Below are 15,238 nucleotides of genomic sequence, written 5' to 3' on the forward strand. Positions count from 1 at the left end.
TTACAATTTGAAAAGTCACTGAAAATAATACGTCTGCTATGATGACTAATGAAAATGAAAAGGTATTATCAAAATGGCCATGAACAGAGATTTTTTAGGATTCTATACACTTGTACCCCATCCACCTCTCACTAGCACCCCTCACTACTACCCTCCTCCTCTACCCCTTCTCATCACCCATCCTCACCATCCCTCCCCACCACCCTTTCCCTCCACCCCTCCCGACCACCCTTCCCTCCACCCCTCTCCACACCCTATGACATAACATTGAAAACATATAAAGTGTATATTGTTACATGTGGTAGGCAATATGATCATAATTATGCATATCCATAAACTTGGAGTTATCATCTACATGCAGCGGTCAGAGATATTTGATCAGCAACGCTTACTCTATGAATGACTTGTGAATGAATCCAATGAACACACTGAACACTTTTGTTACAAAGTAGGTGATTGGTTATTACAGCCTAATGCGACTGATACCGTATTTACTCGATCTTTCGTTTTTTTGTAACGCCATTTTATCGTGGTCGGCCATCTTTATAGACAATTTTATCGTTAAAAACGCGAAGCTTTTGCAATGAATTTTTGAAAATGATGCTTTTGCTTACAATTTTTTTATGATAGTATCAAAGCAACACCAAAAAGTACTAGTAAACAAAAGAAAACCGATCGTTTTCTACATATATGGCAGCTTTTTCGTGAACGAGCGCATGTGCAAACGGCTTGATGACGTAAAAAAATCGATGGATTGATGAACAATGACCTAACCCAATGTACCATTTTAGTTTTTAGCGGATATACTTGTTATCATAGCCTAAAAACATTAAAACATTTTTAAAGATTTTAGGCTATGGCGTTTGACCACTCTCAATGCGCCGAACCAAGTTATTGTCTACCCTTGCGTGCCCTCATCAAAGCAAAAATACAGTAATATTTCTAAATTTGTGAAGGTTATGCGATTGGAACACAAAAACTTCAAGTATACCCCAATTGTACACTTTAACCCTTTCAGTGCCATCCATGTACAAATTTAGCTATCGGCCTAGTGCTAGCCATTTTACCGAAAATTGCCGATTTTGCTTCATGATACGTATACAATATTTTTTCAATTTCAAACTCTATCTAGAACACTTTTTGAAATATATTTTATTTTGGCCAACATTTTAACTACCACTGCTATGCAAAGAAATTAATGTATCTATACTTTGTGCGATGATAATGCTATGTGAAGCGATCGCTACGTAGCTAAGACGATCCTCCACAATGTTCCTTACTCTTACAAAACTATTACTTTCACCACTATCAGAGTCACTGCTGCTACTTTAATTATCTGTATAATCACGAAAATCTAAATCTAAATTGGCTATAACGTCATCAACATAAGTAATTAACTGTTTGTGACTCTGATGTGACTAGCCATGGCAAACTACAACTCATCACTTTCAGATTTTAAAGAGGCAGTAATAATCTTTGTAGTAAGTACCTTTCATAGTCAATTAAACAGGAATCAATATGATTTGGCTCATTTTTCTCCACGCAGTTATTCCCCCTAACAATTACATTGAAGCAACCAGATGCGCTGTACATACGACCTGGGAACATATATCTCTTTGAGAGACGTGGCATCTATCACTTTCAGTTAATGAAAACCCTAATAGGTATTTTGACTTGAGAAATCTTGACGTTCCTACCATCACGTTTCGAGGAGCACCTTCGACAGGCTACAAAGGTGTCGCAAGAGAATTTTGGCACAAACCTTTACTAAGTCGGGAAGCTATTGAATAAAATGATGAACGATTGGCAGTTGTAAGAACAGAGTGTGACTAGTTCCTTGAAAATTTAACTAGAGAAAGACTAGCGATATTATTGCAGTTGGGTTGTGTGGCTGTTACAACACCCTAATTAACTTTTTTAGTTCCTCATCTTTTTACATATTTCATAACTTTGAGGTGCACCCAATAGCCAAAAGTGGTTAGAAAAAACACCCTGTAAACAGACAATTAACTCAGTAACAGCTGATTTGGTATTGCATGAACTAGAATAATCAATAAGAACAGCGCACCGGTAAGTAACTTCCAATAAGAATTATTCATTTGTCAGCAATATCCAACAGGAACTATGGAACACTTGGCAACAGGTGAATAGGCTACAGCTAAGCAATATTTTCATGAAAGTTAGTTATTACAAAATATATGTATTATTTGAAGTCAAGTCAGTTAAGTTATGACAAGTTAAGTCTGGCAAGTTATCCAAAATTCATAGAACAATTTATATTAATTGCGTCAGCTAACATATCTTCACTGCTCCTTAAAAATTCCAAATCAGCAATTAAACTTGTAATAACCAGTATTTGACCTAGTAACACCCTAGAGTTGACCTAGTAACACATTGTAGTTGGCCTAATAACATCCTGTAGTTGACCTAGTAGCAGAGTGTAGTTGAACTAGTAACACTTTGTAGTTTAACTAGGAACATCTTGTAGTTGACCTTCCTATTAACACTTCGTAGTTGATCTAGTAACATATTGGAGTTGACCTAGCAATACCTTGTAGTTGACCTAGTAACATCCTGTAGTCGGCCTAGTAACACCTTGTAGTTGACCTAGTTGACTTTCTAGTTGAACTGGTCATACAGCATACACTATATCTGAACTAGCAATACTCTGTACTAGTAATAGCCTGTAGTTGTACTAGTAGCCCTCTTGTAATTGAACTAGTTGATATGTTTTCATGACTGATGCAACAATCTTAACTACTGAAACTTCCACATTAACCAACCTACGAGAACAGACATGACATTGAAATACAATTCGGTAAATTTTACATTCTTCTCTATATCTATGAACGTTACTGCGGGTCACAGTAGAACTCAACGATGCTATACATTATAAGTCAAGTAAGGCTCGTACTGTAGCAATGTTTAGCGTTCTTTATAACAATTAGCTATTCACATGAACATGTTTGCATAATACCCTCTACCTGATGCGCATGAGTTGAAAAATCATATTAAAAGTTGGAAGCAATTAGTTTTTATTTGAGCAGAACCCAGCATGTCGATGACGATTTTATTCCCATAAATACGATTAGCTGGATAAGAAGATATCTGAACAACGAGGCTCGTGAACCGAAGCGATACATAAGTAACTTCCAGAAATAATGTAACTTTTAGTGCTTTTTGTTACTAGTTTAAAGAGAGACAGATAAGCGCTATTCCACAACTAGCCCATAACTTTTATACTATCTCTGTTGATTCATAGACACGCTCATAAACACCCGATAAACTCTCTGCCTTATATTCTATATACTGAACCAGATAACAAAAATTTCATTTTTATTACTGTAACCCAATTTCACAGCATGATTACTCACAATTCTAAATTTAAAGGTATAAAACTGAAACAGCACTTGAATATTTTGATGATGCAATCGCATTAACCAACCTCAGCACTACGCAAAACACTCGGCAATAAACAGAATGCTAATGTTACCACAAAACTGTACATAAATTGAGGCTATGTTTACGGGACTGTGTGGCAGATGCAAATATGAAGTAGTGAGGTGGAGTTGAGGGAGGGGAAGAGCAACAAGTTCACTGAAAGTTAAAATGATTTTGAATTTGTTGTTATATGCAGTCTTTACGTCATAGCAGAGTGATACAAACAGAATCTGTCCGCCCTTCAGCATAATTACATAAACACAAGCGCATATGATAAGTTTGAATCTAGGACAGAAAATCCGCAACGACAGAAAAACACTTACAAAATTTTCTAGTTATATGCACACTTATTTGTTATAATGAATTATTACATCGGTAATGTCCGTGTACAGGTCAACATAGGGCAGGTTGCGCGGAGACATGCCCAGTTGCAGAGAGAAATTTAAGGTTGGATGTCATTCTTGTCACTACAGTGGCCTTTTTTACAAATAAAACTCCAACCTGTTGTTTGTAGGTCAGCCCTTCTAGACCACTAGGCCACTGCGCTCTCAGCCAACTTAGGTCTTGAAAAAATGGCTTAACAGAATAAGCAGTCAAGTTTGTTGTTTTCGAAATGACAACAAGACAACATGCTAACTATAAATAGTGTTCCGTTTGTATGAGCCATACCAATTGGAATTCCGACAATCCTCCTTGCAGTGTGCTTACTAATCAAACCAAAAACACGATATTTCCCTCCCACACTTGGTCATTCTATTAACCACCCACGCCGACACTGCGAGAGAAGTTGCGCAATCAATGCTTTTTCTAATGTACCCACTTCACCAGTGTCAATAGAATCAAAGGTTACAAACTAGCGATGCAGGGCTTGACGTCACAACCTACCCGATACGGCTGACTGCACACGAAGCGTTGCGCCTAGTACATATATGATTAGCGTACTCCAGCGAGTTGGTTCATTTATCGCTAGGAGTAGCTGATAGACGAAGTTAGAAGCAGAAGCCTGGCGTATGCCATACAGGATTTAATTAGTTGCTAATTGAGCCTTACATTCATCGGGAGTTTATAAAGCAGACACTAATTGTTCACATAGCATCGGGTAAGTCTTGTCTAACATAGAAAACATCTGTTTCGTTACTATTTTTAATGCCTGTTTACACTCGCACATTAGCATGTGCACGAGGCGTAAAAATAGTTATCCGGCAGAGACAGCTTGCTTTTTTGACATTTTGAGGTCGTGAATTAGACAAGTTTTATTCATTAAATCACGTGTCAGAGGAGCTGCCATGTTTTTATAAATCACGGTTTGGTGAAGGCTGTTAAGATGACACACGTGTCATTTATTAACACAAATTCATGAAACTGTGTGGGGAAATGATGATTACACGCGTAACTATTGTGTTATGTGCATGTAGCTGGAGAGAATTCAAGAGTGTAGCACTGAAGCTTTACATAAGAACCCTGCTTGTATAATCATTTCACATTCACGCACATATCAACTCCCTAGAAGAAGCCGGATATAAAATGCTTAATTTCACACTCTATAAATCAGGGTGGAGCTCATTGCCATACGCTAATTATTCTGTTTGAATTATGATTGACCTGTCTACTCTCTTCTTCACCGACTATAAATAACCACATGACATTCTCTTTGCAGGCCTTACACACCTAGAGGAATAATGTTGAAGTGGGCTAAACCTAACCAGCGACGGCTGTCTGAATGTAACCGCCGAGTGTCCGAATGTAGTGATGCCAGTTTTGAGACTTGTTCTAACCTCTCTTCAGATTCATCCGAGTCGGGAATCACTGTACCAATTAGGTATCATGAACGAAGGACAAGTAGGCCAAAGAGCTTAGCCTTGTCTTCAACAGACGTTCTAGACTTAGACCAGGAACATCCAGTCTTAAGACGGGTCGCGCATAGAGCAGACTCGATACCAATGGTGTTTCCTGGGTGTAGTCGAGGCACAACCAAAAGACACAGTATGATCGTAAGCTCAACAAGAGACAGAGATGCAACTAAGGCGCATCAAAAGAGCCTCACTCTAGTAAACCACAACAACAACGTTCTTAAAATCTCTACGACTCAAAATGATAAGGAGTCGGGTGTTCTTAGAATCTCTACAGCTGACTGTGATAAACCCAAGTCTAGGAATTCCTTCTGGAAAAATCTACGGGCAAAAGCTCAAGGAAAGAAGTCCGAAAAAAAGTTGGAGAAAGCGAACTCGATGTCTAATTTACCAGATGTGACCACACAATCGACCACAGTAGCATATGTTCCATCCGATCCACAAACACCTACAAATGATACACTATCAATTTCATGTCCGTCACCAGTTGTAATGAGAAGACAGCAAAATGCAGTAACTGACGCTGCTTCCAATACAAAAAACAAAGCCAATGTGATACGGCGAAGGAGTTTCAAGCTGATAAAAAAACAGAATGAAAACAAGAAGCCCAAACAGTTCTCTAAACTAGACAACTACCCGAGCGCTGGTTCTCCCGACAGCGGGATCAGCAGCAGGGAACAGAGTGTCAGCAGCGGCACAGACTCCGATGACGATGTTGACAGTCCGCTTTCGCCAATAACTCCTATCAACACAGACAATGTCGAGAACATAACTGGGCTACGGCAACAATTCACCTCGGCAGTTCTGCAATACCTAAATGAAAGGCTAGAGAAAAAAGGATATGATGTCATCAAAGACCGATCCTCCACATGCAGCAGTATTCAATCAGACGATGGTGCTTCAGATATTTTCTGTTACGATACGGACACTGTAGCGCGCCGTCCCAGTCATGAAATGCGTAGCAAGCAGAGAATTCAAGCTACGCATTAAAACTATATCATTATTTATTGAAAGCCCAGGCAGCTACAACAACAACCCAGATCTCTCAGGATAACAGAATATAAACCTACGACAATTAATTTATTTATGAACAATTTTTTAGTCTGATAACCATCACAAATCCATTTTTATTATAAATTATGCTACAGAGTGTCTCCATGGGAATGGCTATCCAATAGTTACGCTCTGTTTTGCTGTATTTTATGTTTCCATGACATAGCTGTTTTGATGGTGGACATTTTAATATCAGATGATATTGTGAGACATCAAATGTACATTGTAGATACTAGATAGTAAATTTGTATATAGCGTTGTAACTAAGTGTATCGTATTGCTACACCCAGCCCATATGTCAGAATATTGCTCCATGATTGGTTGCAATAGACTTTCTATAGCAATAAATGAATCCTAATTAAAAGAGTCCATTGTTTCAACAATTACTAGTTAACGAGATTAACCAAACCTTTGGGCTAGTGAATAACAACCATTATAGAGGCCAACCTATGGAGAGTGCCTAAACAAATGTCCTGGCTTTCACATGTCAGGGATAGGTTTATTATGGAAGACCATTAGTTTAGACAGCAGACGACTCCAAAATTAATTGACATGACATTCTGCTAGGGGCCTAAAATAAATAAACGGTTGAAGGGAAATGAGCGTTTTTGGGTAAGGAATAGAGTGACGTGTGGAATAGAGCTGATAACAACAGCTGTTACTTGTAGACTCGGAACTCAACATTTCTATGCATCTCAAGTCATCAGAAATTGCTGCCAACGATATGTCTAATCTAAGAAATCGATAACTCATCTTGAATGTATGAATATCAATTGAGCCATTTGATGAGATAACTTATTTCAGTGGCTATCATATTACATAGTTAGCTGATACTGGATATTTACAGCCAAATGTGACCAGCTGTGCTCTTGAAATCTTGTAACAAAATAACCAAGCGAAAGCATTCACACGCCAAAGTTGACCTTCACACACGTGCAGAAAAAGTTACACAGTAACTGACAGATCACATACATGCATGAGAGATCACGGCAGCAGTCCAGATCATCTATTGCTAGTTTCAAGTGCCACTCGGTGCCACAGTAAGCTGTGCGCACACATTCATTAGCTTTAAGAAGAGACGCTGAGAGCACCCTTTCAACCATCACAGTCAACTATGATTTATATCTACAGATGATAAATGCCTGTTGAAACCTGCCGGAGGCTGGAGCCATTCCTGATGGTTCATGAGCGCATGGTACACCAATAGCTCTACAGCTTTCAGAGATAAAGAGAATCTCCTCTATTGCTACCAATAGTTGGTTACACACCTTCAGGTATCATTCTTTCAATTGTGTTAAACCATGTGACCGATTAACATGCAACATTCCATGACATAGGGCCTACGATATATTACAATATGTATTGATATAACTAGTGTGCTTTCATATACTTCTCTTACTCATATACGATAAAAACATCTGATTAAAACGGCCATGAAAAAAACAATTGCCTCTCACAAGAAGTCCATTGACATAGACTTTACCTCAGGATGTTCAACACAAAAAGGCATAGCTCAAGGTCAATTTTTAATAGAAAATGACATAATTTCCAATTAAATCACAAAGAACTAAACTCTATATTTATGTACCACATGCTTTAGTTGGTACTTAATGTATTGGTTAATAGCGCCGTGACAGAGAGTGCATTAACTGGGTACAGTAACTTCTCCACTCATGATTTCATTCATATTTGAATTTTCCAATATATGGTATATGATTTGAGCAAATATTACTCACTAGAGCCAGAGCATAGTCCAGCATATGAGCTTTATAGAGTTTATCAAAGATTCATGTTTTTAGAAGTGATTGTGAGATGACTGATGACTCAATAATCCCTGATTCCTGTATTTTCATTTATTTTCCTTTGGCAACCGGACGAAAAACATCCTTTTGTTGGTGAAAATAATTCCACAAAAGTTATACATACATGATGAAAAATTAAAATGAAATGAAAAACAATATAGAGCAAAAACAGAAATGTTAAATTAGTAGAAACCTCAGCTAGTCCAATTAAAAACAAGTTATACTACTAGGTGTCTCTATTACCACAACTTCCTCTAAACTTCTGTTCACACGTCCCTAAGGTAAAGCAAAAATAAATAAAACTCGCTTTTTTAACATTTTTAACTACCTTTCCTATATATTGTATTTGTTTTATTACTACGTGTGATGATCTCAGCCTTTATTATGGAGCTATCGTAGGTTTTAGATAGTATGACGAATTAAATGAATTACAATATGGAAATATTTCATTTAGGGAACATTGATTTTAACATACAAGACAGTTTAGAAAATGTTAGTTTTCCGTAGTTTTCGATGAATAACATTTCCATATGAAGTCGAGTTAACACCATAAATATGATGAAGACCATCCGAGGAAAACTCACTGATATTGCAGTTTGGTTTAACATTTCAGAAAAGTATCTATTATAACAAGTACTACTTAAGGAACTGTTTGAACTGATCATATCCGGAGTCTGAAACAAATCCAACAGATGTATATTTATTGATAAGGCAGGATATTACATCGACCAGTGAGTATTTCGTAATAGTTCGTAGGAATGTAAGAGATAAAATTAACAAAAATATGCAACTGTTTAAAAGCTGCAGATACATACGCAGATAAAACCTTGCGAGAAGATAGAGAGATACTTACAGGGATAAAGATTTGAGAGAAAGTTCAAAAACCTATAGGTATAAAGTTCAAAATCTAAGACACTTGAAATATTTAGGTGCGCTGTCAAGGTGTGCCTCTTGCAAGAGAACTTTGACCGGTTGTTGGGATTGAATTGCTTTTGAGTAAACCCCTTGAGTAAACAGCAATCGCAATAAAAATGACGCTGTTGCTGCCATGAGAATGATGAGCAAACAAAATGAGGTAATTTATTTAGAAATCAACAGACTATTGTTGTTTATCCCCACAAAAACAGACGCTACTGTGTGGTATTTCACCTTCCTACAGAAACACCAAGAGATATTTATAACGAACACTGAGGCGAATGTCAAACTCCTGTTTTTCTCATTAAATATGATGACGTGTTTACAGAAAATGGAATAATCTATGAATCAATAGAAACACTAATGAGATGCATAGGCCTACATGTGTATCAGCCATAGAAAAAACATCTGTTGAAATGCATACGGTAAACAGTTCTGTTCATTCTTTGTATGAACACTAAAAATGGAATTCGATTACGGTGCTCATCGGTGTGAGTCATTCTGCCCTTCATCGGGTTGTTAAGCGTAATTACCAAAGGAAATATAAATCCAATGCTTTACGTCTTTGGTCACGGGCTATGGAACATTTGAAAGGTAACAAACAACAAGAAACAATATCTAATTACGCAGTCGCTGTCAGCGGGTCACCACCTTTCTCAACTTGTCGACATACACTTTGCTGGGGAAAAAATTAAAAACCACACGTAAAACAATTTCTAATCATAAAAAATAAAACGGCAGCATTTAGTAAGCATCATGTTAGGAATAACGAAATGCTAACATTGTCTGATGGAAAACACGCTGGGCTGATGATTATAGGACATTGGAGGAGAGTGACAGGAACCACAGAAAACAGTTACTCTGGTTGCATGCGCGTTTGACTGCACCCATTGTTGTAACAAACATACGCTAGGTAAACAGATAGAGGTAAACATATACCTGTCGCGGCACATAATTATGTCTGGACCTTTCATCTCCACCAAGCAGTACAAAGTGCACATGGAATGGTGTGTTGAGTTATTGCTGAAGGAATGGTGAGTTGAGTTATTGCTGATGGAATGGTGAGTTGAGTTATTGCTGAAGGAATGGTAAGTTGAGTTATTGCTGATGGAATGGTGAGTTGAGTTATTGCTGATGGAATGGTGAGTTGAGTTATTGCTGAAGGAATGGTAAGTTGAGTTATTGCTGATGGAATGGTGAGTTGAGTTATTGCTGAAGGAATGATGAGTTATTGCTGAAGGAATGTTGAGTTGAGTTATTGCTGATGGAATGGTGAGTTGAGTTATTGCTGATGGAATGGTGAGTTGAGTTATTGCTGATGGAATGGTGAGTTGAGTTATTGCTGAAGGAATGGTAAGTTGAGTTATTGCTGATGGAATGGTGAGTTGAGTTATTGCTGAAGGAATGATGAGTTGAGTTATTGCTGATGGAATGGTGAGTTGAGTTATTGCTGATGGAATGGTGAGTTGAGTTATTGCTGAAGGAATGGTAAGTTGAGTTATTGCTGATGGAATGGTGAGTTGAGTTATTGCTGAAGGAATGATGAGTTATTGCTGAAGGAATGTTGAGTTGAGTTATTGCTGAAGAAATGTTGAGTTGAGTTATTGCTGAAGGAATGGTGAGTTGAGTTATTGCTGATGGAATGGTGAGTTGAGTTATTGCTGAAGGAATGGTAAGTTGAGTTATTGCTGATGGAATGGTGAGTTGAGTTATTGCTGAAGGAATGGTAAGTTGAGTTATTGCTGATGGAATGGTGAGTTGAGTTATTGCTGATGGAATGGTGAGTTGAGTTATTGCTGAAGGAATGGTAAGTTGAGTTATTGCTGATGGAATGGTGAGTTGAGTTATTGCTGAAGGAATGATGAGTTATTGCTGAAGGAATGTTGAGTTGAGTTATTGCTGAAGAAATGTTGAGTTGAGTTATTGCTGAAGGAATGGTGAGTTGAGTTATTGTTAAAGGAATGGTGAGTTGAGTTACTGCTGAAGGAATAATGAGTTGAGTTATTGCTGAGGGAATGGCATCAGAAGGCACCTAAAACTCTATTTATGATGACATACTTGAGCTAGTGATATCTTCAGCAAATGCTTCTAATAGTATAAGAATTACCCGCCGGTTCTAAACGGTAATCTCATCTGCATGTCATTGGCTAATTCTACGATGAGTAAATATATTTGTTGTTTTGAAAGTGATAACCCCATAAAAACTGACAAAAAATGAAAAATAGCCTCAAACTCTAACTTCGCTGGCGAATAAGCAATTAGACGAACATCATTCAGAGTTTATGGAATGTGGAGAAAACTCCATGATGTATCTTTGACCTGCATCAGCATTGAACTCTTGGCTCTACCCTTTTCTCTAAAGCTGGTTTGGTGTCGAAACTTTACTAAATGATGATTAATTGCGATGTTTTCATTGCCAGTTCCTAGTTAGCAGCTATTATGAGAAGAATAATAAGTTCAGAAAAACAAACACATTGAAAAAATAAAATTTCCACTTTTTATTCCATTCTTTTAAAAAGATAGACTTCTTATTTCTTGGAACATTGCCAAAGCTCGAGTAATCATTCAATAGGAGATGATTCCAGTTTCTCTGACCGCATTGGTAAAGGAAGTATCGAAAGGTTAATCCAGCAAACTATTTTTTATCAATACCTAGCCAACCATAGCTCAGGTGCCACAGGCCTCATTTAGGATTGTCAATCATATAGCCCTAGAACCACCTACTTTATGAACCTGTAATCTAGGATTATCAGAAAATATCTTTAGTAAACATTCAATCTCTTTAATGCAGACTATCTGTGCCAAAAATTTCTACAGAAACGATGATAATGAGAATGCTGAAAATGATAATGAAATGTCCTTTTAGACACGTACCATTCTATCGTGTCAAACTTTGAACTCTGTTATATAATGCGTGATTAGATATAGCAAACTAATTCTATGATCATGGACTAGCCTTTTTAAAGTCGGGTGTTATCGAGCAAACATTGGCTTTATGCAACAGAATAATAAATTTCATTTAGTAATCCAAGTCGTTGGCATGAATCTAAACTTCCTTGGTCACAAAAACAGTGTTTTCAGCTTGGCACAAAGGGCCATAATTCTTCAGTTGAAATTAACATTCCTAATTGTTGATCAATCACTTTGCTGAAAACAAAACAATGTAGTATGCCACTCATTTTGGTATGATTTTTGGGTCTTCAGAACATCTCCACAGCTTAATGATGAACTTTCACACAATTTTAGTAAATTTTATTAGAAAATATCAGTATTTTTCTATCATTTATTAGTGTTTTTGATGTTTGAGGTGATCTGACTGCCAGGATGTTTCTAGATTAAAACTGACAAAACTTGGTCGCAGTTAAAACACTGAAGAATTATAGATGCAAAATGATGTCACTAGTTGTTATCATTGTTATAGTTGATATCGGCTATTGCATTAAAGTCGTAGCATTACGCGTTTCTATTCTGTAGCTCTCTTTGCTACTACAGACATCATATTCGCACTGCGCTTGACCTGAGCAGTTTGACCATGATCAAGCTTTGTTGAGTTTAATCTTGAAACATCCTGGCAGTCAAATTACTTCAAACATGAAAAACAATCTCAAATGATAAAGGAATACTGAAAGCTTCTGATAAACGCTACTAAAATTTTGTGTAATTGCATCTTCATTGTTTCAAAAGCTGACATGAATTTGCATTTAACTACCCATCAGGTCCTATTCTTTTTACCCATAATACATCAGAGGAAAGCTTGACATCTCTGAGCGATCACTTAACTAGGAAAAGATGAAAATACTTGCCTAATCCTAACTAATGATCAGCATTTCTAAATTTCGTCTAGACAAGACTATAAAACACTTGTCTCAAAAAAAAAAATTATTACATCTATTGTTGTTTATATCTATGACCTTGCTTTAACTGTCAAAAGTGTAGCAAGCGACAGGAAGGTGGTTGAGCAATGTTACAGATATGGCAAATTGCAAAAGGGTACCGAAAACAATTTCACGCCGAATTTATGCGGAAATATTTATAGCCGTACTATATGTTAGCTAGTGTTTATCGCTGAAGATAAAATGATTGGTACCAGCCGCTGGGTAGCTCTGCACCATCATCAAGCTTACCAACAACATTCCTTACATATTCTTCTCAGATTAAGTGGCAGTTCATTACCCTTATCTATATTCAGCGAAGACACGAAAAGGAACGAGTAGCTGATTTCATTTGGCTGACGTGAGACAATAAAATGGCTTTTGTTTTATGTTATGCAGTGTGACTGACAGATTCGGAGACGTTATTGCGTCAAACAGGAGCTTCGTTATCAAAACGACAAACAAGGATACATGTAGCAGTAGATGAATATTCGGGAATACACCTATTAAAGATGAACCTTACAAAGTTTTAGTATAACTAATCAATAAATATGGGTATTTTTCTATCAGTTGCGATTGCTTTTGATGATTGAGGTGATCTGACTGACAGGATATTTCAACATTAATATCAACAAACCTTTATTATGGTTAAAACGCTCAGATCAAGCGAAAGTGTGATTACGACATCTATAGTTGCAAAGAGACCAACAGAGTAGAGACACGCAAAGGCTGCAACTTGAACACAATAGCCGACATCAACTGTAGCAATTAGTGACGACATTTCTCACGTATTCTTCTTTTGAGCATTTTAACCACGATGAAATTTGGTCGATTTTAAACTTGAAACATCCTGGTAGTCAGATCACTTCAAACATGAAAAATAATCGCAATGATATGAAAATATCAAAACTTTCTAATAAAATCTCTTAAAATTTTGTGTAAGTTTATTTTTAGGGAGAGATTAGACGCTAGTGTCTTTAATTCATGCCTAGTAAAGACGGAAGAAAAGATGCTGCTCGAACAAATGTCAGACTTGCAATGACCGCTATGTGAAGCACACTGAATTTAGAAAGCAAAATAAAAACACTTTTTTGTTGACATTTGTACAACAATTTCATTTGTACCCTAAATTGTATATGTTTAATAATAATTAATAAGCCGTATTCTGAACTGCAGTATTATTTTATAGTGTTTTACTTTATTTTGTAAATAGAACATTTATAAGAGCGCTTAACCCTGGTACACTGCATCGCGGTATATCAGCAGTAATCATATAATGCATTGGCGATTGTATGCGGTAACAATGTCCACATTATTATAGACACATCTGCATTTACACCAGCCAATAGTCTGTGGCATAGAGTTCTCATTATAAAATGTGGTCGCAGAAACGATGAAATACTAGTCTCGCAGCGACTTTCATGAAAGAACATATAGATCAAGCTATTCGCGGCATCCAATCACCATTACCGTAGTGGTACACATTGCACAGGCTGTGGTGGATGCTCAGCGAACTATCGGGGAAGCTTGACAGCTGCAATCATTGTTGCCTCGACGATGCCAACCGTTTACGGTGCACAGAGTCGAGAAATAATCGCTGAGAGGACAACTCTGACACACGGTATACAGTGTGAATCAGCCTATAGGATTTTAGTATAAAATATACTCCTGCTAACCACAGCTGATCATGCTGCAAACTACCAAGCCAATCTGTCAAAGTGCCAGGCATAAATTTCAGACACTACTAATACAGCTGTTAGCGTCAGCAACACCTGCGGGTTCATCAGAAAATGATGCGATTCGCTTTGGCCTTGGATGCAGAACATCAGTATTTATTCAGTTCTGTTCACAATGAGTACACTTGAATTTTTTTACAGTTTGAAGGCATATCATGGCTCATTGGCTGAATGTACTTTAGACACTTTAAAAATAGATACTGGCCCTCCATTCTCTTTAGGTCAGGACTGTGCAACTGCACTGACCAATGCACCACCTGACACGTCGTTGAAAATAGCAATTTATAAAAGAAAAATCGGCCTGTGCAGCCAACCTTGCAGAAAACCATCATCACGCGTTTAACTTTGGTGAATTGGCACCTGTTAACTACAAAAAATTGTGAATTAAAACCCAATGTTGCATGTCTAGCAAGCTTTCTGTCTCATCAAAGAAGTTTAGGGTGTTAAATCATGAAAAATTAGAATCCCCACACCTGTTCTGGATTTTTATGATAAAACCAAACATTTTTCAACAATTTTTACATAAAAAATAATGCTAACAGCGTGTCATGTCGCGATGCCAACAACAG

The 15,238-nt window shown here is 37.3% G+C and overlaps 2 protein-coding genes across 2 annotated transcripts in view; one reads left to right on the top strand and one right to left on the bottom strand.

Moving 5' to 3' along the window:
* LOC137388702 (lymphocyte cytosolic protein 2-like) overlaps positions 1–15,238 on the bottom strand; it is a 120,672-nt gene that overhangs the window by 48,412 nt on the left and 57,022 nt on the right. The gene's annotated exons all lie outside the window — the stretch shown is intronic.
* LOC137387285 (uncharacterized) lies at positions 4,401–6,708 on the top strand. Its single transcript, XM_068073638.1, has 2 exons — positions 4,401–4,540; positions 5,099–6,708. The coding sequence occupies exon 2, from the start codon at positions 5,121–5,123 to the stop codon at positions 6,279–6,281; it is 1,161 nt and encodes a 386-aa protein (XP_067929739.1). The 5' UTR covers positions 4,401–4,540; positions 5,099–5,120; the 3' UTR covers positions 6,282–6,708.

Source organism: Watersipora subatra, chromosome 2 (assembly GCF_963576615.1).
Source record: "Watersipora subatra chromosome 2, tzWatSuba1.1, whole genome shotgun sequence".
Classification (NCBI taxonomy): domain Eukaryota; kingdom Metazoa; phylum Bryozoa; class Gymnolaemata; order Cheilostomatida; family Watersiporidae; genus Watersipora; species Watersipora subatra.

Excerpts from the sequence above, each read along its gene's own strand:
- LOC137387285 (XM_068073638.1), top strand. The coding sequence starts at position 5,121 with ATGTTGAAGTGGGCTAAACCTAACCAGCGACGGCTGTCTGAATGTAAC.